Below are 25,096 nucleotides of genomic sequence, written 5' to 3' on the forward strand. Positions count from 1 at the left end.
GTTACTATTCATCTCCTCAAAATTCCGTCAGTTCATCCCTCCAAAACTCGAAATTTCTCTAACCAACACAACTAGCAGCAAGAACAACTCGAGAGGTTGAAAAATCATACGGATTGAAGAAAATGGTGCTTTCCGCCAATTTCTTTCGTTGGCGCAACGTCCTTTTGATATCCATGTCTCTGCGTCTCCTTCAAAATGACTCTCCGGCTCCGTTTGTCTCTTTCAAAAAGATTTCAAAATAAAAATTAAAAAATTGGTCCTGTCGCCGTCCATCTCCTGTCTCTCTTTCATCTCTCCGTCCGTGTCTCTCAAAGACTCGAACCCTAACCGCAGAGGCGCACACCATCAGTCCGGCGTCACACCATCCTCAGGCTCTCATCTCTGCGACTCTCTCTGTCTCTCTTTCCTCTGGCTCGCTACTTTGGGTAATTTTTCGTTTTCCTTCTTATCCTTGTTAATTTTTTTTTTTGGTGATTCACTGTTCTTTCTCAAACTTTGCGTATTCAAATGGCATAGGATCATCTTGCTTAAGCTCTGTTTTTCCTTCTCCGTTATATTCTCACTGAAAGATACTATATTCTTTTGCATAAACCGGAAAAAGTTGAAGTATGAACAAATTATATAAACCAATTGCATGCTTGTACTGTAAATTGCTTAATCTTTTCGTCCCTGCATATTCTTGATTGTATTGAATATAAATCTTAGCCATACCAATTTCTGTATAAGCTGAAATTGAATTGAGTGATCAAATTTCTTAGCTGACACAAGTTCTTTTACAGGCTTTCATTTTGGAGATCTGGTGCCACAAAGTGCACTGTTCAAAGGGTTTTATAGAGAATTTACTCAGATAGAGAGAGGCATGGCTGATTCCAAACCTACAACTAGCATGAGATGCCATCATTGTGCTGGTCCTCTTTCCAAGGAGATGGAAACTAGCGGGTGGACCGTTCCACCTCTTATTAGGGATAGCTTTTCTATGGTATTGTTCTCTTCTTTTCTTATCTTACCAGCCGCATACATATATTGGGAAATTTAGTTGGTAAGTGAAATTTGGACTGATGATCTTGTGTGGTGATTGTGTCATGGTACAGATTGGCTCTGCGGTTGGTGGCACAGCAAGTGCTTTTTATGGATTCAACCATGGTAATCTATTTTTCGTCTTCTTTATTCAGTTTTATTAAGATTTTCTACTTTCATCCTATGGCGTTCTTGGTGTATGGTTATTACCGCTTGTTCTAAACTGTTATTTATGTCCTTTGGCATGATGACATTCTTAAATGCTTTGAGTTGTAGAATAGAGTTAGCTTTTTGGGCTCTTCTTAGGCTTCAGTGTCTAAGAATTTGTAGGCATCTGTCGTTTGTTCATTTTCTAAAATTTTTAGGGTGTTTATTTATTTTTTCCATAACATATGTGAAACATCTTCTCTTATTCCCCCAAGTGGAGTTTTGTAAATATATATATTTTCTCTTCTTACCTTGATGTTGGCAGTGTTTTCTTTGATTATTCTGTAAGCACAAGATGGAGTCCTGGTCCTCCTTTCGTTACTTTTCTACTTTTCCTCCATTTTCAATAAAAATTTCTGCTGTTTTTAATTTCTTTCTGAATTGTTTGATTGCATAGTAGCTCGTCATCTTATGGCCATTGTTTGTATTGTAATATGCATTCAGCTCTTCCAAAAGCATTGAACAAAAGGGTGTAATATCCCTGTATAAATTTTAGTTAATATGAAGGTGTGTGATTGGTGCAACTGGACCCAAAAACTTTGATTCATACTTCATCAATACATATTAGGGCCTAGATAATAATTGTGAAGTAATGCAAATGTCCATAATTATCTTGGAATTCTCCATGAAGTCACCAACACCAGTTCTGGGGTGTGATAGTTATGGCAATAGAGCGTAGGTGGTAGTCTACTTTGGAAAAAGTTTTCTTTGTTTGGTTGGGGTGCCTGTTTGACCCTGTTATTTGACAAGCCAGTTTGTTTTGAAGCCTCAAATGTATGTAATTTTTGAGTGGTGATCCCAACTCAAGAACTAGTTTAATATGCAAATAAGATTTCTTATTGTAATGGTGTTATGTTATTTTGAATATGTACTTTAAATACATAAGGGAGCTGGATGTCACTATATGCTTGATTATGACATTGATATGATGTTTGTCTTGCTGGTGCTTTGATTGTGGGGGGATAAAAGGTCCATGATTGATATAAGGGTAGAACGGTTTGAGAACTGTTATTTATGTAGGTTGCATAGTTTTAGTGTGCCCAAAAGACAAACGGAACTTCGCCAGTGTTGTTTTACATAATTTCCTTAACTTATGCTAGGAATACATTAGAATTTAAGGGATTAATCCTGGAGTCAGGCTTCAATGGCAAGTTGCAAAACCCACCTCCAAATGTGAATTTTGGCACATAAACAAGGAGTGCACTATTGGTATTGTGTTGAGAGTGCATATTTGTATCACCTCTTGGTAGTTAAGATCTTCTCCCCTCCTGGAGGTGACATTTCTTCCCTTAGAGGTGCTAAGTGCTACTATAGTAGATTTAAGGATAGAACCAAAATACCCATAGCAGTGTCTAACATTTGGACTTGAAATCAAATGCAATACTTGGTTGAAGCTAGTGTGCCTCAGGTAGTGGGTTAGTTGTGATTGAAGGTATTTAGACAAGTAGATACCTAGTAATAGTGCAAGTCAAAACTTATGTTTGCGGCTTCCCGTTTTCATATGACCAGTGGGCTTTTCACAAACTCAGGATGTGGGGTCTGACTGGACACTTAGTCCCTTTTATCCTAGTGTGGAATGTATATTCGCAAATTTTTCAAATTGCCTATCCCTGTATTCTGAGATGTGGTTAAGAAAGAATATGTTTGCAAAGACAGAGTGATACAGGGCAGCGGCTATTAGCGGTTGTCCAGCAGGTAGAATAGGACAAAATAATAGTTTAGACGGAACCCAGCGATAAACTGTACAGAGAATAGGTGGATAAAGCAACAGAATACAAGTTGGAATGAATATGATTGAGTTCTGGGGCAAAGAGACCGAAAAGAAGCTTATATAGCCATCAAACCCTAGCATAAACTTGACTGAAAAGGAAAACTAAACCAAAGTCAGGAAAGTGAACCAAATCCTAATTGGAATAGGAAACTGAAAAGAAGTAACTGGAACCCTAGCCCATACATATTACTATTAGGGCTTAGAATATGTTTGCAAACTTTGTTCCATAAAAATGTGGGTTGTCTTTTCATGCTTATTTTATGTATGATTGGGGCACCTGAACCCATACATATTACTATTAGGGCCTAGAAAATAATTGTGAGACAGTGAAATGTGCATCTTATGGAATCCTCCACTTAGTCACCAATCCTGGTTTTCAGGCATGACAAAACGAATTTTATGATTCAGCTCTCTCCTAAAATATTTCCCTCCTTAGCTATGAAAAATGAATTTGCTTCAAGTATCTTAATCCCTTTGTACATTGCCATGGCGTGTGCATGTCATAAGATGTTATTGACAATCAACAATATACATACATGTCTGTGTTTATGCTTTTGTTTTTGGTCAAATGACTGTGTTTATGCATACATGCATGCATTCTTGTGAACTTCTGTTTCTACCTTTCATGAGCCAATGCAATTTTTGTTTTGAGGTATTGGCAGAAAGGTTTATGAAAATATTAATATCTAATTCTATCTTCGTTATTTTTTTCTTGGTGCAGTGATGCCTGTTGTTCGGAGATGGGTAAAAGGACCTATGTGGTTACATTTTTTCATTGGTGTAAGTTCTTCAATTCTTTTACTATTTTCAAAATACCCTGCTTCTTATCCCTAAGGATGAAAATGTCAGTATCAGTGTATTTTGATGGAGAAAATAAACTTTGAATTTGAACAAAACTCAGGATTGTAAAATGGTGGGTACTAATTTCCTTGTTTGGGTTCATAACATGGAAAGAAGCTTGACCTTTGGGACCAAGACTTATTCTGGTTTGTATAAATACCATATTGTAGTTATGAGATGGGATATTAATGTGAAAATGAAAATTTTACATTGTGTTAGTTGCGTTTCGTGCCAAATTTGTGGGCTGACTTAATATTATATGTGGAGTTAGGCTGTTGAACTCTTAACCAAAAAAACAAAAGAGTTTGGCTGTTGAACAAGGAGGCCATCCCAAATGATGTGATGTACATGTAGCCCTGTATTGGTAATTCTGTACATGGTAGGCCAGAGTTATTTTCTGGTTATCTAGAAAGGTTCTGTTGAACTTTTTGGTTGGTGGATTTCTTGCCCCTGCTTGACATTGTACACTGTTGGCTTTTGCAATAAAATATTTGTTTCTTAAAAAGAAAAAATTTGGGCTCTTAAATGTTTCAGGATTATATGTTTTTATTTATAGACATATTTCAAGATTATATTTCATTCGATTTGTTCTATTGATATCTTGGACATCTCTTTATATTCTAATATGCTTGTTTAAAAAAATAAATGAAAACTTTTTTAATATTAAATTTGAGAAGTGTTTTCCATTTTAAAAACTGTTTTTGTTCGGTGGCAAACTCCTCCCATCGAATAGAGCTTCTCCAATTTGGAATTTAAAAACATTTTTTTCTTTCTCATTTTCTAAAGGCAACACATGTTTTCTGAAATAGAAAATAGTTTTGGTGTGTAACCAAATGGCCCGCATATTACATTCTCGTTGTGTGACTGGTCTAGATATTTGATGAAACAAATAGCCAATGCATGACACATGATGAAAATTTAATCTGGTTGATAGGAAAAAAATTAAATTACACTATGCCTTGCCTATATTTGAACATTTGGTTTTTCATGGGTTGCATTTTTGCAATTTATTTTGGTTACTCATCTGCATGTGTTTGTGTCTCTGCATATGTACACTTTTCAATCTATGTTCCTAAAACTTTAGAGGTTTTGGGTTGTTCCTGAACTTGCTTTGTTGCGTTATTTGTATGTGCTAAATTTTTCTTTTCTTACTCTTAAAAAGATTGTGAATGACATAAGTCTTCCTTTTGAAACTGTAGGCTCCTCCTGTGATTGTATTCTCTTCAGCTTGTGCAGGTTTGGCAGGTCAGTGATTGTTTTGTTATATTATCTAAGATCATCAATGTGGGCTATTTGATTAGCTTTTACCTACTTTTGCTAATGTCTAGTGATAGTAATTTTGTTGGAGAAATAAACTAATTAAAGTTAACTTAGTCAGGCTGTAAATTATAACAGATGAAAAATCCGAATTGTATATAATAAATTAAGTTAATTAGCATATAATTTAAGAAATAATAACAAGATGAAAAGAAAGAGTAAATGTGAATGATTGAACTGAAAATCTTGGGATACAAAAGACTGAGAATGATTAGATAAAATAGATTAAATGAACTGAGTATGACATTGTAGTGATAGCAATCGACACATGTTACTAGCTTTCATTGAACATGATAACCAAGTGAACAAGCCCAATCAAGTCTAAGTCATCTAAGTTACTTAACAGCCTAAGGTATGAGTTGTAGCTGAAATCCGAACCAACATGTGCTGATACCATTGATTGACAGTCTCTGACATGTTTTGCTCAATGAAATATGCCGAATCAAAATCCATAAACTTATGAAACACACTAAAATTTATGGAGCTTTATAATGGTGATCACAGCATAGTTTCGAAATTAGTGCTTGTCGCTGGTGTCAACTTTGAGATGGAGCTTTCAGCTTTTAGATCCGTTAGTCGTCATTTTTGTATTCACTGTCTGGCACTGCGCCAGGGCAACACTCGATGCGTGTAAATCTTGGATCTTGTTTTACAATTCTGCAAACCTCTAATAGAGCTGTTATTTAATGCCTTCTGGAAAATCAACAGGTGGGGCTGTTCCAGCCTTGGCCCAACTTGCTTCTTCCTCGTATCGTGCAGTGGTCTCATCGTCCTCGTTGCCTCCAACATCTGAAGACGAGAAGATTCACAAGTCCAGAACTTCCTCTACTCTGTAATGTACAACAGCTTTATGCAAGCAAGTGCACGTGAGGGAACCATCAAGGCCACCTGTGTAGTTGTCCATTTCATCGAGGTGGTTAATGGAAGTCCCGTCAGCTTCAGGCAGACACAAGTTTTGGTCATACCAAGTTATTATGCAAATAATTGTTGGGTAAATCTTTATGCTGTTAATTGAGCGAGTTCATAGTATGGTAAATACTTTGCTTTTGACTTATTTTTCCTACTGCTTTATTTTTTGTGTACATGTAAATTTACTGGATGTGTTGCAAAGGAAGGTGCGCTAAGATCCAATATCTAATCATACAATTGTTAGGCCAAGCAAGTATTTCTCGATTGTGGTTTATAATTGCTTAACCGGGCATGTAAACTAAATGAGTTAATAAAACTCCAATCCAACTCGATTTAACTATTTAAAGGGGTTGAACATGTTTTGGCGATACTAAAGGGTACGACGCTCGAGTGATTTGGGGTGATGGTCTCGCGGTCCTTCTGACATACGCTGCTGTCACATGACTGGGTTTCGAGGTGTGAAAATTAATGCTATATTTTATAAAAAATGGATCGGCAAGTGCTTGAAAAATGAATTAGAAACATTTTTCCAATACGTAGGATCTGTGATAAAAAGAAGAAGAAGAAGAAGATAAATGTACATGAAAAATGGATTAGAAACATTGAAAATTGGTCGAGGCAAGTGCTCGACACTCTGTCCTTAAGATAATTTACACCCCACTATGGTGCTCATGGTTGATCGGCACTTGTCTCTCAAAATACAATGATCATGTCTTTACGATTGTAGCACTTCAAATCATAAGACCCTAGCGAATCACGATTGTATTGAATACTCTCTCATACAAAGATTCAAACTCTCTATTACTGTGCAAGTGACTCACAAATGCTTTGAATGAATTGAAATTGAGGTTTTTGTCAACTATGAAAAGTTGAAGGTTCCAAGATTGTTGGTTGGTTGTCCAGTTGCTGGGATTTCATGGGGAGATTTAATGTAATGCCTTTTTGGTTGGAAGCAAATTCCCATATGTTCGTTGGAAGCAAATTCCCATATCTTTGTAATTTTATCAACGTCTTAAACATTTTCTCCAATTCATTAATATTGTTAACTAGTTGTATTACTTAATTCTGTTATTTTGTAATTAAAACTAAACGTGCCAAAACTTGTAGAATTTAATTGGTCTGTTGAGTAAAATTAAAACCTAAAACCTCCTTAGACCAAATCAAACGTGACTCCAAGTACTACTGCCCATTCGTCAAAAAAAAGTTCTACGTTCTATATAAAAGAACACTCCAAGACTCAATTCTCTTTGCCTTTGCCTGTTTTTGATGAAACTAACAACGATGACGTTTGAGAGGAGAATGGATGAATGAGAGGAGTGGGAGACAAAATGAAAACGAGAGAAAAACAGACTATGATGTGTTCAGTTTAAATCCCTTAGATTAAATTTTAATGAGGTGGTATGTGTAGGACGAAAGTCAAGTTGATCACTACAGAAAAAATCATAGTAGAGAATCCGGATCCCAAATAAAATCACCATAGTCTCATCTAAATTAAAAAAATTTAAAAAATTTTAAAAAAATTCCAATGTAAAATAATAATAAAACTAGAATTATTTTAAAAAATTAAAAAGAAACAACCTCAACACCTCGCCTTAGCAAAAGAAAAGAAATTTTGGCAAAAAACAAAAAACAAAAAAACAAAAAAGCAAAAGAAAAGAAAATTACAAAAAAATAACCCTCCTTCCCAGTCCGTCCCCCACCTTCTTTTCCCTGTCTCTCCAAAACCCACCCAAATCACATATCCTCTGTTTTTCTCTCTCCTTCTCTCATCTTTTTTTTTTTGGGTTCTCTCCGTTTCTCTATCTCCCTCCCAACTTCTCTGGTTCCCACTCCTCTCACTAGTTCTCTATTCTTGGCTCTCTCTCTATTTTCCCCTTCGGAGTCGCAGATCTTCATCTCCTTCAATTGGGTTCGACTGTGTTTGATGTGGAGGTTCTATTTGGTTTGACAGTGGTGGTTCAATTGGGTTTGACGTGGTGGTTCAATTGGGTGGTGGGTGTGGTGGTTGGTGATAGTGGAATAGGTTGGGCAATGGCTGCTATAAATTTATAATCTAATTTCAAGATTTTGAATTTCTTTAGGGTTATTGCAGAGCTGTTACAACATGGGCCATGATTCAGATGGTGGTTCCCAAGATGGAAGGGATGAAGGTAAGTTGGATGTTTAACTCAAAATGCATTTTTTTGCTCGCTCTTTGTTATGTTAAAAAAGGTTGAACTCAGAGTTGTAAGGAATAAAAAATTGCCTTGGACTAGAGCAGGGGGGTAACGACTTACTGGTACTGGCTGTTGATCCTAGGGAATTTTTTTTTTCTCATTCCAAGTTCTAAGTTTTTCTTAGTTGTGTTTCTGTTCTTTTTGGCTGTATGTACACGGTCGTTGGTGCCTTTTATTGATTCATTCAGTAAAGTATTATTTCCTTTCGAGTTATACAACTTTGTGTGCTATGTATATTGCTGGTACATTGAATTGCGTGGTGTGGTGTTTCCTTCTAATGAGAAAGGTTAACTACTCTCTCCATGCTTGCTTCAATGATAGCACTTTGAGTGCACACACAATTACAAATATTAACAAAGTTATAGTTATATATTCCAATTCTCCCCTCTCAAGCTGATGCACCAAACTTGTCTATGAGTAAATGGAAGAAAGAGCTAGACACCCCCCTTTGTAAAGATATTGGCAAGTTTTCCTGCCTTTTATTTGGATATCTCAATTTTTCCTTGTCTGTAATGTTGTGAATTTATAAAATACACAGTTGCAATTTTAATTTTTTTGACCTTTGTAGTTCAAGTCTTATTTGCTATTGCTTATAGTTTTGCATAGCAAGTGTGATCTCAAATTTTTTTGTTTTGGTAGATGATGAGGAAGAATATGAGGAGGCTGGCAGGGGTAGTCGATTTCTTGGATTTATGTTTGGCAATGTCAATGACTCTGGTGGTCTTGATGCCGATTACCTTGATGAGGTAACCTTCCTCCCCCCCCTCTCATTTAATTTTGGGTTTAACTGTGGTGAAACAAACAAATAAGTAACATGAAGTACTTGCTTACAATTATTGAAGCTTGAAATAGATTTGACAAGTTATGGATGGCCATAGAAATGCATGTGCGATGAGTCCACCTACTTGGAATTGTTAGGGAATTCCAAATCTAAGCTCCTGTGGGCCGTGCCTAAGAACAAAATAGATCATAGACAAAATGAACACCAATTTACATGGTTCACCCCAAGTTGGGCCACATCCACGGGCCATAATTATCCAAATAAATCATCCAAAGGGAGCATAAAAGAAGATAACAACAAAGAACGTTTTGGGTCTCCCTCACACAGGATAATCTCTCTTTTCCCATGGAAGCACTCAATAGAGAAACTTAAACACACCCTTTCTCACCCCACAAACCTAAACCCTAAACCAAACAGACCCTAAAAGGCTCTAATTGTGACTATAAATACCCCATAAGACTGAGGCTAACCTGGGAAGAACAAGGACAAAAAAGGGCTCAAAATCATAACTTAAACTATGAAACAGTTTGAGCTGCTGGAGCAGAAATTTCTGCATATCATTCTGCTCTAACTATCTTGTTCTGCTTGAATGGGATTGAATTTTCTCTAGAGGTAGTACACAGCAGCCATTCGGCCACCCCAACTGAACAAGACACATTTTTAATGGAAATCTAATGTTTTGTTCTAAGGCTATAAGCCTTTCATTTTATTGGGGTCATGTAAGAGAGAATCCGAGTATCTTGAAAGAAACTAATTCATTCTTTTAGACCTCTTAGTCTTCCCAAATTCCCTAATATACACATACCTATTTGAATGTCTATAAGTTTTGACTGACAGTCCAAGAAAAACAAACACAAATATTGTAACATTTGTATAATCAAATGTATTACCAAATAATATATCACAGCACTTCAGATACTGCTTGTTCTACAAGAAAAGCATGAACAAGAAACTAAATTTCTGGCATGTCTTCTAAAGCTGACATGCAAGCAGCCGTTGCCATGAAATTGAAATATATTTTAAGATTTCTTGGTCCACTGCAAATTATTAATTCTGGGACATTCAACAATTTGCATCATTGTCTACCTGTTGAAGAGCACTCGCCCTCATGTTTTGAAGTGTTTAAACTCGACTCTATTTCTTTCATTTTGAGCTTGCAATAATGTTTTAATAATGATCTTGCTTCCTCTCTCTCGTATTATCATTATTATTTATTCTTCCATATATATGTATATATATTTAAAATTTTGGGTTTGTCAGCAATAATCATCCATTTAGATATTCATGAGTGTTCTAATTTTTCGCATTTACACTTTTAAATTGAATTCTAGTTTAGTGATGTAATCTTGATGCTGAAACCACAGGATGCAAAGGAACACCTCGCTGCACTTGCTGACAAGCTGGGTCCGTCTATAACAGGCATAGATGTATGGATTTCTCATCCATTTCTTTAGGTCTTTTGCTCTATTTGGTAGTCATAAATATTATCTTGGGGCCCATTGTCATGAATTTCTTATTATATTTAAGAGAGTTATAATTGCTTTTTTGCTTTTTTGGCACTTGCTTTTTAATTTTTTTTTTAATTTTAATTTTATTTTATGGAACTCTCTTATTCCTTTACTTGTGCTTTCTCCTACCCTTCTTTTTAACTCTCTTCCCTGATACGTAAATTTTTTGTTTGATTTTTAGCTGTCAGTAAAATCACCACAAACATCAACTGATGCTGTTGAAGAAGGTGAATATTGTGAGCCTTGAAAAACGATCTCATGCAATTTTTTGATGTTTTGCTAGTGATTCCTCCCCTCCTGCTTCCCCCGGTCCCAATTCATATCTATTTGTTATATTTGTATTACAATTTCTTTTATTGGCAATCAAGCAATATCATTTTAAGAACAAAGGAATCTAGCGAATGCACTATGACCACTCTTTCTAGATTTATTTGTGACTGCACTATGATTACTCTCTCTCAATTTATTTTGCTAATGCACTATATTTACACCCTCTCAATTCATTTGTGAATACACTATGATGCTTTTTGTATATTTTATTTAGTTTTTAGGTGATAATTCTGATTTTCCTTCTTCCAATTTTGTACCACCCAGAAAACCTTGGATGTGATTTCACAATTACAACCATTACTTCAGTCTTATTTAATTTGTCGTTTTAGCACTTTATGCATATGAAATATTTAATTCCTGGCATTCTAGGTTATACCCTTGATCTTCTAATTTGCTCCTTGAGTGGCCATTTGCCTCTCGTGGAAGATGGATTCTGTGCTAAGGGGCATAAAAATGTTGCAGCAAATGCGATAAATTTGTTTCTAGTGTGTTGCTGAGATCTTTAACCTCAGATAAATTTTTGTGATACCTGTTCTTTAAGGCTGTACATTGTACAATTGGACTTCTCCACTGGGTGAAGCTATGGTGATTCTAATATTCTCTGTGTTGTATTTGACCTTAGCCAGTCTGTCTGTCAGTCTCACGCTCTCATTCTCTAATAAATGAGGTGGAAATAAAAAATAAGTTCATCGTTCACATTCTTATTTTGTGAGTATGCACTCATTGTGTTCTCTTATGACAGATTACGATGAGAAGGCTGAAAATGCAGTGAATTATTTTGACATTGATGAGGATTTTGAGGGACCTGAGATTCAAGCTGCAACTGAGGAGGACCATTTGTTGCCCAGAAAGGATTATCTTTCTGCTCAAGTTTCATTGGCTACTTTGGAGCTCACACATTCTGTGTTTGATGATGAAGATTACGATGAAGAAATTGAACAGGAAGTGGAACATGAGGTGGTTGAAAAAAACGTTGATGTTGAAACTATCTCTTTACCAGGTGTTCTCTCAGTTAAAGTTTTCTGTTAGTTGCTAACTTTTACACCATGCATTCATCAGTGTTTACCTAGATCACATATATCGATTTTGCTCATAGTGTGGATGGAAAAGATACATCTTAAATGTAGTTGTATAATTTGATAGGTTGTCTTGCAGGGGATTCTAAAGGAGAAAAATATTCTGAGGATGATTATCAAATTGGCGGTTTGGACTCTGAAAATTTGGATGCTCATGTAGAAGAGTTTCAGGTCTGTTCGTGATAATATGTATAAAAAGTTGAATATCAATTCTTGCTCTCGGATATTATTTATTCTGACATGTTACTTGTAAAGAAAGAATTGTTTTCATTGTCACGTATGTTCATTCTGTTTCCTACCAAGAAAAACATTTTCTCTGACAAGTCGGGGACATGATCGTGGATACAATTATATTGTTTCCTAAGCAATGCATACTAGACTACATTTGTATTTTGTCATATGTCTATATTTGTTCTCTAATTTCTTTTGTGATGCTATACCTGATGTAAGGAGACAGCTCATTTGTGAATGCAAGTGATTTCTTTGTCATCTAGTTGAGGGAACACGTATTGCTGCTCGTTCTTTGACTGAATTGCATCTTGACAGTGCTTCTCACTATTCTATTAGTCTTCATTGATGTTTACATCTCTCTTGGCCTTTACAGGAAGCGCTTTCAGATAAAAGTGCCACGCCGCTGCCAGTTCTATGCATAGAAGATGGATTGGTGATCTTAAGATTCTCGGAAATCTTTGGTATTCATGTGCCCTTGAAGAAGGCAGAGAAAAGAGAACATAGATACTCTGTTCCTAAAGGTATGTTGCATATATATGGAATCCTCCTTGATGCCTCCAAGGATAAAATTGCTAGGACAGAAATTACATATCTTAATGGCAGCAAACTACTGTCTCAAAGCATATGTTACGTTAAAAATTATGTTTACATTTTTTTTTTCTTATGGGTAAAATTTTAGTTGCATTTAGGTTATCTTCCTGTTAGACAGGTCTTCTAGTTTTGGTTTGTATCTTATTGCTTCATCTAGTTTTATTTTTAGTACTGTTTACAGAATTAAACCAACATCCTTTCAGATAGGTACAAATCCATGGATGTTTCGGATATCATTGAAGAGGATGAAGAGGCATTCTTAAAAGGATCTAGTCACGGATTGCAATCTTTGAAACAGGCAGATGCAATGAAATATGACATCTCAGCACTCAATGACACTGACTCGGAAAATGCAAAGTTTGGTGTTCTAAAAGCGGCTAATTCAGTCGCTCTGCTGGATGACGGGCCAATAAGGGATTCCTGTCTCAATGCAGAACCATCGAAAGAGGATCTAATTTATGATATTTCTGTGGGAAGGCAGTCACCTTTGTGTTCAAAATTTTATCCTCTTGATCAACTAGACTGGGAAGAAGGAATTGTTTGGGGCAATTCTCCTGTAGCAAGTGACAATTCTGATGAGAGTTGTGAAATTTTGGGACCTGATGAAGTTTCAATTAATAGTGAAACAGAACCTGATAGTGGGTCACAAAATATTCTGTTAGAGCCTCCAAAAGAATCTGATGAGAAGGATCATGCTGTTGTGCTGCATAGCTCATGTAGTCTATTGGAGCCTTTTGGCTCAAGAAATTCATCAGAACTTTTATGTCTTCCTGTCTCAGAAAGCAGATGCCATCCCCAACTTTTAAGGCTAGAATCTCGATTTGAAGTGGATGACCATACAGATGGTACAATGGAGAGTGTAGGTGAGAAGCTTCATCAGAGCGATGCTGTGAGGGAATTTAGCAAACTCACTTCACAGAATAGAGACATGCTAAAAGGATCCTGGTTAGACCAGATAATTTGGGACCCAGATATGCCTACTGGAAAGCCAAAACTTATCCTCGATCTTCAAGATGAGCAAATGCTTTTTGAGATTTTGGATAACAAGGAAAGTGAACATCTTAGGCTTCATTCAGGGGCCATGATTGTGACTCGCCCGGTAAACTTGAGCAATGGGGATTCTTTTGAGCTGCCAGGTCACGGAGGTCAATTTGGTTGGCGATATGTTGCTAATGATAAACACTATTCAAATAGGAAAACTTCTCAGCAACTGAAATCAAATTCTAAAAGACGCACAGTGCAGGGCATAAAGATTTATCACTCACAACCTGCCCTGATGTTACAGACAATGAAACTGAGGTTAAGCAAGTAAGATGGATTGTTATATATTCCCTAATTTTTCTTTATTTGTTCTGATACTGCTGCATGCATTCTTTATTTTGTTTGAATGTTGTGTTTTACTTTATCAGTATGTCATGGTTTATAATCACTTGGCTCAACTCTGTTTCAAAAACAGTGCTTATCTGCACATGTACTGTTAACTATACTGGGTCATGCATAGGAAAGAAATATGAATCACACCTAAACTGTAATTTCGTTTTGTTATATGATAATAGAGTAAGTCTTGCAAGGTTTTTGAGATTTTGAATTGATCATTGAGTTTAGGTAATTTTTTTTTGGTCGAAGAGTTTATGTAGTTTTTTTTGGGGTCAAAGAGTTTAGGTAGTTTTGCTTATCGTTTCAGCATAATCTTTCTTGTACTTGCACATGATAGATATCCCATTGACCATGGGTTTCAAGGTGATTTTATTTGTTAAACTTGTGTTGTAAATCTTCTATCCCACTCCATCTGACTTCTACTTTTGCATGTTATGCTGCCTAATTTTGTAACTCAAAAAAATAACTTTTTTGCAGTAAGTGTGTGGCTAATTTTCACCGACCAAAATCTTTATGGTATCCCCATGACAATGAAGTGGCTGTAAAAGAACGAGGGAAGCTCCCCACTCAAGGACCAATGAAAATTATCATAAAGAGCTTGGGTGGGAAAGGAAGTAAGCTTCATGTGGATGCTGAGGAAACAGTCTCTTCTGTTAAATCAAAAGCTTCAAAAAAGCTAGGTTGACCCCTCTCATTTTAATGTGTTTGTCTTGTGTATTTATGTTTAAGTTTTTTAATTGATGAATTCTTTTGAAGTATGTAGAGAAGTTTAAAAGCTGACTCAGTACTCTTGATTTTGTAGATTTTAAGCCATCCGAAACTGTGAAGTTGTTTTATTTAGGGAAGGAACTTGAAGATGATAAATCTCTTGCAGCCCAGAATGTTCAACCAAATTCTTTGCTTCATCTTGTTCGTACAAAAATATACTTGTTGCCAAAGGCACAAAAGATTCCTGGTGAGAATAAATCTTTGCGGCCTCCTGGAGCATTTAAGAAGAAATCTGACCTTTCTGTGAAAGATGGTCATGTGTTTCTAATGGAGTAAGCAACTTCAAAGACCTGTTTTAAACCTTTTATGTTGTTCCCCTTTCCCCTGTATGAGTTGGTTTGCTTGATGGTTATTGTGCTATTCTTCCGATGCTGTTCTTATTTTGATTCTTATTTTGATCACCTTCATTGTTTTGTATGATAGTAAGTGTCAGATAGATGCTTCGCTTTGTATCTTGCAATTGAATTGTTTGTTCTTCGGACAACTTATCAATCTTAAAAGTATGAAATGATGTCTTTCATTGCTTTATTTTATGGAATCTTAGGACAACTTATCAATCTTAAGAATATGAAGGATCATTAAAGTAGTTTTCTTGATTTCTACAACTACAAGGTTTATGATATTCCAAGCACCAAAAGTTGTGCTGAAATCTTATGTTGACATCAATTTCTAGGGACTAATAAGGGCAGTGAAATGAATTTATTGCTATGATGATGTACTGGGAAAGAGTGAGGAGGTTCTGGGCAGCTCTGTGGGCATTGGTTTTGGTTGATTTTTAGGGATATTCTCATTCTTCTTTAATGTTTGATTAGATTTTTCAAGTTTGAGCTTTTACTAACTTCTCCCCCCCCTTTTTTTTTTGTAGTTTGTATTTTCTGTTTTCTCTTCGGATTTTGGATTCCTTATCCACTCTTTGTAATTAGATTTTCTACTTTAGTATATGTCTGTTGCTTTTCAAAAAAAAAAAAGAAAAAAAAAAAAAAGAAGTATTGTTCCTTGGTTTTTCTTTTTGGCCAAGCATAACTTCTTTTTTTTTTTTTTTCAACTGTACAGATATGGAGGTGACCATACCAAATTAATTTGATTTATTTTCTTTGCAGGTACTGTGAGGAAAGACCTTTACTTTTGAGCAACGCTGGTATGGGTGCAAGATTGTGCACTTATTATCAAAAATCAGCCCCAGATGATCAAACTGGTTCTTTGTTACGCAGTGACAGCAACAGTTTGGGACATGTCATCTCACTAAATCCTGCTGATAAATCACCTTTTCTTGGAGATACAAAAGCTGGTTGCAGTCAGTCATCGCTTGAAACAAACATGTATAGAGCTCCTGTATTTTCTCATAAGGTGCCATCAACTGATTATTTGTTGGTTCGTTCTGCAAAGGGAAAGCTTTCAATTAGACGCATTGACAAACTTAATGTTGTTGGCCAACAGGTTTGTAATAGCAGTACCCTTCATTGCATAATCCTCCAATATTTTTATTTTGTTCTCTTGGGTTTCAGAAGCTTTTTTTTTTTTTTTGTCCCTCCTCCTGTTGGTGATTACGGGCAACTGATGCAAGTTGTTGGTGCTTGGCTTTACTCATGTCCTTGTTTGATTATAAAAAAAGTGATTTTCTTGTATGCATTTTAGTACTTTGTTGCATTTTCATAGTTCTGACGTAACACATATTACATAATAATTCAAACAGAACATAAATGTAACATTTACTTGTTTTTGGATGAGCTTAGCCAGTGTGGGTTCTCAATGTCTGAGCCATTGGGAAATGCGTCCTTGAATATATATCAAGCTCACAACCCAACAATCCATACAACAATCTCCCTCATGTCTAGGTGTGCTCAATAGATGAGTCAAATACAGCCCATAGGGGAGGGAGTGGAGAAGTGTAACTGAAGGAGATGACATTTTCTGCCTTCCATTCAAATTCTATGTGAAATTGATGTTCGTGGGTTTAGCGGAAAAAGTGACGCCACCATAAAGTGAAAGCTTTTCGTTTGTCTGAGTGTTTTAGTATATATCCTGGATTTTGTAATACGATTCTCTAGGTCGATATCTGTTACTTGGTTCCGTTGTGGTTTTATTTTGTTTGTTTGCTTTTCCATATTGGAATATTAGTAGATTACTTGTGTCTAAATTGTGGACTGCCAGTCAATAACAATCAGTAGATCTATGTGTATTGAGAGACAATCTTTCCGGAACATATATTGTTGAATCTGAGTTGTTCTCCTACTATTGTTTGCAGGAACCTCTCATGGAGGTAATGTCACCTGGAACTAAGAATCTTCAAACTTATATGATTAACAGGCTCTTAGTCTACATGTGCCGAGAGTTCCGTGCTGCCGAAAAGCGCCATTTTCTTCCTTGCATCCGCGCAGATGAGCTACCTTCACAATTTCCTTATCTATCTGAAGCCTTTCTTCGGAAGAAGCTGAAGGAACATGCAAATTTGCAGGCACTTTCTTTTTGCTCAGTTCTCTTTTGATATATTATTATTATTTTCTTGTTTACTGTTCTTTACTCAACTTATCATTCTGAATGGATATGCAACATTTCCAGAGGGGATCAAATGGACAATGGATGTGGGTTAAGAAACGCAACTTCCGAATTTTCTCAGAGGATGAATTAAGAAATATGGTGAAGCCAGAAGAGGTGAGTTACACTTCAAATCTTTTGTTTTTCTGCTTTTATTAAGTTAAATCTTTCGAACATTCCTTGTTTGTGGATGCTTCATAGAAATCCATCGTTATTCCTAATGTTGTCCCCTAATAATTGAATTCTTCTAATGATTGTTCTTCACCAAAATCTAATCTAATCTCATCTAAATGCATATGCTTTGGCAGCCAAAGTTTGGCTTAAAAAACGTTCAAAGTGTGATTAATTCTTGAATTTCTGATGGACACTTAGTTGAATAGCATGAAGCATTTGTTTAATCATGTTAGCACACAGTCATTCAGGCACATTGAAGCAATACTTGTATACAGTTTATAAATGGCTTGAAGGAATCAACTTATCTAGTTTATCCTTTATACTTTGTCTTGCAATTTTAGAAATGGATTGCGATAAGTTATTAATTTGACGCCTCAACTCAGCAGGTTAAATAGTAGTTATGACCAAAGAGATATGATGCTCATGCATCTTTTTGTTCTTAACATTTTGCTGTATAGGTGTGTGCCTATGAAAGCATGCAAGCTGGTCTTTACCGGCTCAAACATTTGGGAATTACTGAAACACATCCCTCTGCCATATCATCTGCAATGAGTCGTCTCCCTGATGACGCAATTACTCTGGCTGCTGCATCACACATTGAAAGGGAACTGCAGATTACTCCATGGAACTTGAGTAGCAATTTTGTAGCATGTACACAGGTAAACATATATCTTTGACTCTATGATTTCTTTTTTTCATCAAGTGCACTTTTACTTGTGATCCTGTTTTTGAGATTTGCATCATATTCTCATGGCTAATTGACCGGAAAAGGTAATTAGTCTAGCAACCTCTTTTCCATTTATTTGTTTGTTTACACGATCTTCTTTGTTGTTTTTAAGGGAAAAGAAAATATTGAGCGTTTGGAAATATCTGGTGTTGGTGATCCATCTGGCCGGGGCCTAGGTTTTAGTTATGTTCGTGCTGCACCGAAAGCATCTATGTCAAGTGCAGTGGTGAAAAAAAAATCTGCTGCTACTCGAGGAGGTTCCACTGTTACCGGAACAGATGCTGATCTACGCAGATTAAGCATGGAGGCTGCACGAGAGGTGCATTAATGCTGCCCTAAATCTCATTGAACGGTCAAGAAAAAAAACGTTATTTAAGAATCTTAATTTATATTTCTAGCTTCCCTTGTGGGCATCTCTACCTTTTTGTTTAATTAAATCTTGGCTATCCTTGTTAACATGTAGGACAGAAATAAGTATATTTTATGTGACTTTAAAAAGATATCCTGGCGTGCATGAGAAATTGCTAGTAGGTCTATGCCCTCATAACATAAAATTATCTTCCATTGTACAATAAGGTGTTTTAGCATCTCTGTTTCCTTTCGGAAATGTTGTGGGATATATAGATGTATTTATTGTTTTATGTTGACTTTAATTGTGTTCTTATTCCCAGGTTCTTCTTAAATTCGGTGTTTCTGATGAACTGATTGCGAGGCAGACTAGATGGCATCGGATTGCAATGATACGCAAGCTTTCAAGTGAGCAAGCTGCATCTGGGGTAAAAGTTGATGCAAACACTATCAGTAAATATGCACGTGGCCAGCGTATGTCCTTCCTCCAGCTACAGCAGCAGAACCGGGAGAAGTGTCAAGAAATTTGGGATCGGCAAGTTCAGAGTCTTTCAGCTCTAGATGGGGAAGAAAATGAGAGTGACTCTGAAGGAAATAATAGCGATCTGGATTCCTTTGCTGGGGATTTAGAAAATTTGCTTGACGCAGAAGAATGTGAAGAAGTGCTAGGAGGTGATCATGAATCCAATCATGAAAAATTGGATGGTGTTAAAGGGCTTAAAATGAGAAGGCGCCCTTCCTTGGCTCAGGCAGAAGAGGAGATTGAAGATGAGGCAGCAGAAGCAGCAGAGTTGTGCAGGTTGCTTATGGATGGTAAGGATATTTATGTTGCTTTTGTTTAGTTACGTTTGTGCTATGCGGAAAATATTAGATTGAGTATTTCCTACTTCCAATGTAGGTTCTGTTAAATGGATTGGTTGTGCCTATCAATATTTAGGTGCCTTTTGTTTTGTTTTGTTATTTGGGAATAGACTTGCTGATATTGGTTATTGCTCAATTTCTAATGTGCTCATGTGAGAATTTGAATTCTATCTGGTGAATGTCATTGTGTTCCTATTTGTGATATGTGGTTGACCATGACAGCTGTTACACAGATGAAACTGAGAGGAGGAAGAAGAAGAAAACAAGAGTTTCTGGGGAGGAGCTGGGGTTGGCTCCTGGGTCGCGAACAAATTATGGCTTCGAAAATGCAGATAGGGCAAAGAAAATAATTGGTGCAGCACAACCTGATGAATCCTATACTTCAAAAGATAATCCAGTTGGAGATGTAAAACTGGTAAGAATGAATCACCATTTCGTCATGTTTAGTATTGATTGATTGATTTATTTTATCTTTTAATCAAGCTCTTCTTGTTTAAACATGTACGTCATGTCTGATCATGAAGATATTCTTTCCCTATACATGTAGGTTGAACTGTGTGTAATGTTCGTGTTTTGGTTGCAGGTGGAAAATCCTCTTAAAAGAAAAAAGGCCGGAACACTTAAAGGAATGAAAAATAATGATATCACACATACTGGTCTGATGAATAAGAAACTGAAGATATCAGGAGATGGTGGCAAGGCAAGTGAGCTTGTTATAAAACTGCTGGTTCCTTTTCTTTTCTTTCTTTGTGCTTATTTCTTCTTTGCATTTCTTTAATACTTAAGTTGCTACCGACTTACTGCATTTCCTTTTTTCTTTTGACCACACATACTTTTTGTTTCTTTCTGATTTTATACTTTAATTCATGTATACAAGGAAACTGCCTGCACTGGGAAAGTATGATTGTATTTAAAAAACCTTGTATGTTTTTGTTTGTAACATTCCTTCTTGGATATACACTTGTGCATTTTCTTCCATTTGATAACCAATACAAGACAGTCTGGATGCATTTTGGAGGTGGTAATATGTAATACTGTTATTCTTATTTGTTGTACATTCCCATCAACTTTACTGTGTGCTAATGATTCTCGGATCTGTGGAATGTCTCATGTATTTGTATTTTTCCTCCTCTTAGAAATCATTCTTAATTTGACTACCTCTTTGAATTCAGACATACAAGGAGAAGAAATCAGCACGAGAGAAATTTATATGTGGAGCATGTCATCAGGTATATAACTCAGATAAGTTTAGTTTAGAGTTTTGGTAATATTCTGCTAAATAGTGTGACTAATAATTTAATACTGATTGTTTACCTTTTTGATGGCCTAGGCTGGACACATGAGAACAAACAAGAACTGCCCCAAGTATGGTGAAGATCAGGAAACACACAGCGACACTCCAGATCTGGATAAAGCAGAAGGAAAGATAACTGCTCTGAATCCATCTAATCAGGCTCAGCAGAAAACTACGACAAAGAAGCTGGTACCTAAAAGTGCAACTAAAATTGCCGTGGTTGAAGCTTCCGATGTTGACATTGGTCTGAGTACAAAGGTTCTTCCATTGAAATTCAAATGTGGGTCAACTGAAAAGCTTCCTGATAAACAGGCTCTTGGAGAGACAGAGAGCTCTGAACGTCCGGTGGCATCTGATCCGGAAACTGGGAAGCCCACTTTTAAGGTGAACAAGATAATAATATCGAACAAGATGAAACCTGAAAATGCACCTGTTGAATCTCAGAAGCCACCTATTGTGATACGGCCTCCCACAGATACAGATAAGGGCCATGTCGAATCACAAAAGCCAACTATTGTTATACGGCCACCAGCAAATACAGATAGAGACCAGATGGAATCTCAAAAGCCATTAATTGCTAAACGACCATCAATGGAGGCACAGAGAGAGCAACATCATAAGAAAATTATAATTAAACGTCCAAAAGAAATTATTGATATAGATCAGGTCAGTCAGGATGGGAGTACTCCTGTTGAACATAGGAAAACTAAAAGAATTGTTGAATTGACAAGTTCTGAAAAGAACAGGAAGGAAGAGAACATGTATTTGGCTAAGGAAGCTGCAAAAAAGAAAGCTAGAGATGATAAGAGATCAAGGGAGGAGCAAGAGAAACGAAGAAATGAAGAGAGATTGAAAGAAGAGAGGGCCAGGAGGCTTTACGAAGAGGAAATGAGAATGATAGAGGAGCAAGAAAGACTAGCAGAGATTAGAAGATATGAAGCAGTCATCAGACAAGAGAGGGAAGAAGAAGAACGCCAGAAAGCGAAGAAGAACAAACAGAAGAAGAAAAGGCCTGAGATAAGAGAGGATTATATAGAGGACTCACGAACAAGAAGACTTGACAAAAGGATGCAAGAAAGAGATCGGGGTGCAAAAAGGAGGCCAGTTGTTGAATTGGGAAGGTATGGTGGAGAATCTGCCACAATAACAAAGCGTCGTAGAGGGGGAGAGGTAATATGTTCATGCTTATCTTCAAGTTATTTTCATTCATTCAGATTTTCCCTGCACATGCCACCTTTATTACAACTGGTGGCAGATTCATTCTACAATATGTAGTAGTTCACTGCCTACACCAGGATAAAATTTAGGAATTGATCGGTTGAAATGGACAATCCCAGTCTACCCACTACGAATTGCAACTGTTCTTTTAGAATTATTAATTGTTTTCCAGTGGGTTCACACTGACTTTTAATCAAAATTTATTTGGTAGAGTTTTGTTTGTGGTGTGACTTAGTATTTCTCTGTACTTATAAAACAGCAAACAATATTCATCTCAAATAAAACAGTAAAAAGAGTGGAAGCAATTACGAATCACTTTTTGGGGGAGTTTATTTATGTAGTTTTTATGGGTAACGGTGAGAAATCCTGTTAAATTTATGCGCTAAGACAAACATCCTTTTATTTTTCCCGTATCTTTCTTGGAGTTAATTTATTTAACTGGTCTCAATACTGCATTTTAGTGATGTTCAGTAATTGTTTAGTGAATACCTACTAACCCAGGATAGGAATGGGATGAGGTAATGCTTGTTCTAATACGTAAGAAAATAAAACAAAACGCAGAAGAGAAGGGCCCATTGTTCTTTTCTGAAATTGTGCAAGCTAAACTCCCATACACCAAGCAATGAATTAATGCACAGCCAAAGGTGCCAAGGACTTTTGTAGTTTCTTTGTTGTAAGAAATTACAGTGTGTCATTATCAATTGATTGCAATGTTCATAGATGGTATACAAATATTCACATCGACCTCAAAGAGGCTTGTATAATAACAAATATCCTATGTAATACTGTACAAAACATTCTTATTTATCTTCGTACTTTTTCTACAGGTTGGTCTGGCAAACATCTTGGAGCGTATTATAGAAACCCTGAAAGATCGAATTGAAGTATCATATCTTTTTCTTAAACCAGTATCCAAAAAGGAAGCTCCTGATTACCTGGACATCATAGAGCGCCCCATGGATCTGTCTACAATCAGGGAGAAGGTGAGGAAAATGGAGTACAAGAGTAGGGAGCAATTCAGGCACGATGTGTGGCAGATAACTTATAATGCTCACAAATATAATGATGGGCGTAATCCAGGTATACCTCCTCTCGCAGATCAGCTCTTAGAGCTTTGTGACTATATGTTGGTTGAGAATGACGAAAGCTTGACTGAAGCTGAAGCAGGCATTGAATCTGCAGATTTTTAGAGATATTGATACTGATTTAATATCCGTAAATTTATTTTTTCAAAGAAGAATGCCCACTTTTGCCGGAGTAAGTTTTTAGGTATTGTGGATTAAAGAGACTGCGTCGGCATCATCTGACATGTCAGGAAGCATCAATGAAAGAAAATAGTCGCATCTCCTGTAAATTTGTGATTATCTGCTGTAATTTGTGTTTGAGTTATTGAATAACATCCGTTTTAAAATTGTATTAGTTGTACAGAGACTGCAATGTTTAAAAAGTTTCATTGACACAAGGGGCTTGTATCTCAAGTGCTTAAGAGCATTTAGCCTGCACTCAATGTCCTAGGTTCGATTCCCCCTCCCCCAATATCTGCTTGACATATCAGTTTTTCAATCAAAATTTCATCTTGCAAAGTCACCGATATGAGCAGGAGGATCAAAAGATTTTTTGTGCTGGATGTTATTTCATCTTCATTTCATGCATCTGACATTCCATTCCAGTATTGGTTTTTGGTTTCCTGAGTACAACTTGATCAATATATCAAATCCTTTCCAACGTTGCAGTTAATTACCCATTGAATGAGTACTAGCAACCTATACTGATTGAATCCGCGAATGAAAGTTCACATGCACACAAGCGAGTTGTATAATTTTTAGGAGCAATGGTCCTTCAACTTAGGCATGACGTATTGAACAACAAAGAAAAACAAAATTTAGGCATGATTTACATTTTGGTCCTCAAACTCGATTATTGGTTCTGTTAGTTCCTCAACTCCACTTCCTCTCATATCATTAGTCCTGCCTTCAGCCCCTATAAAACACAGTGCCCAACATCCAGGTGAGAACCACTGTCCAAAAGTCCAAGCACAATCAAAGTACAAGGAATTTCATGCATACTTTTTCTCTTGCTAAACTTGTGGATTCTTAGCTCTCACAATACGCCTCTGGTGCCAACCCGAGTTTAATCTCGATTCAATCCTAATTAGAGTAACGATAAAATATTATTCACACTCTCAGCACCAAGTTCAAACTCAAATAATATCCTTCCAACACCTGGTTTATCCTTCTCGTCAATTCTGTGATATAGAAGAATCAACACATCAACCCCAACGTACTTAGGTTTTGTCCCATCGTTCTTCTCTATCGGCACTCTCTATAGAGATGACGTTTTTCTTGCCAATAATGTCCCAATGAGCCATTGAAGATAACCATAGCACTCTCTCAAATTCACTTTCGGGGTGTTTTAGGCTTAGTACTACTGGAAACTCAAACACCGGTAAAATAAAACTCGATCCATTGGGTGTGCCAAAAAAAGATGTTTGCTAAACAACTACCTAGCCTTAGAAATCGATCGAAGCAAGCTCTAGTTAACTTACCTTTGAAATTCTGTGAGCATGCCACTATTGATATTGCAAAAGAACTCAATAGAAAATATAATTTGTGATTGATTGTGCCTCAAGTAACTAATTTCTAACCAAGCCAATGTGCATTAGGTAGAGATCTTGCTAGATATTGGTTATTTCCCATGCCTTAAAAGCAATAAGGACTTAAATTCCCCATGAATATGATAAAAACCATTTATATACTGCTAGATATCACTTAAGAAAGTAAAAAGAAATCACTCCAAACTAGTAGGAAGAAATTTTGATTGGGTCATGCCGAGTTCTGAATCAAGAATCCTTAAGCAGGCTTGAAACCTCTATAGAACCGATTTGTGATCTAAAATAAATATGCTAAAATTTGAGTTGACTTGTGTTGAAAAAGTCGTATCTATGGTTCTAAATTTGAGTCGTCTTACATAGTAGTGCTTGAATGACTTAATTAGATTAGG

General features: G+C 36.4%; 2 protein-coding genes across 7 annotated transcripts; both read left to right on the forward strand.

The window, feature by feature from the left end:
* Positions 1–226: 226 nt before the first annotated feature.
* On the forward strand, positions 227–6,290 carry LOC103319155 (uncharacterized). The gene is made up of 6 exons (XM_008220665.2): positions 227–425; positions 780–979; positions 1,092–1,143; positions 3,717–3,775; positions 5,035–5,080; positions 5,861–6,290. Exons 2-6 carry the CDS (start codon positions 860–862, stop codon positions 5,986–5,988), a joined length of 405 nt encoding a protein of 134 aa, XP_008218887.1. The 5' UTR covers positions 227–425; positions 780–859; the 3' UTR covers positions 5,989–6,290.
* A 1,479-nt stretch (positions 6,291–7,769) lies between these two features.
* Positions 7,770–23,558, forward strand: HAF01 (HAC13 protein (HAC13)). Of its 6 annotated transcripts, none has more exons than XM_089047019.1 (22): positions 7,770–8,084; positions 8,154–8,211; positions 8,917–9,023; positions 10,423–10,485; positions 10,748–10,802; positions 11,639–11,896; positions 12,052–12,143; positions 12,577–12,724; positions 12,998–14,102; positions 14,649–14,851; positions 14,974–15,211; positions 16,040–16,376; positions 17,185–17,394; positions 17,499–17,591; positions 18,107–18,307; positions 18,488–18,694; positions 19,047–19,536; positions 19,818–19,999; positions 20,168–20,284; positions 20,757–20,813; positions 20,915–22,048; positions 22,924–23,558. In XM_089047019.1, the coding sequence occupies exons 2-22, from the start codon at positions 8,166–8,168 to the stop codon at positions 23,284–23,286; spliced, it is 5,706 nt and encodes a 1,901-aa protein (XP_088903145.1). In that variant the 5' UTR covers positions 7,770–8,084; positions 8,154–8,165; the 3' UTR covers positions 23,287–23,558. The 6 variants fall into 6 exon arrangements, with proteins under 6 accessions (XP_088903145.1, XP_088903144.1, XP_016647491.2 ...); XM_089047018.1 differs by having other exon boundaries at positions 7,770–8,053; positions 8,143–8,211; XM_016792005.2 differs by having other exon boundaries at positions 7,770–8,211; positions 10,748–10,793.
* Positions 23,559–25,096: the final 1,538 nt, after the last annotated feature.

Source organism: Prunus mume, linkage group LG2, assembly GCF_029339155.1.
Source record: "Prunus mume cultivar Tortuosa linkage group LG2, ASM2933915v1, whole genome shotgun sequence".
Taxonomy (NCBI): Eukaryota; Viridiplantae; Streptophyta; class Magnoliopsida; order Rosales; family Rosaceae; genus Prunus; species Prunus mume.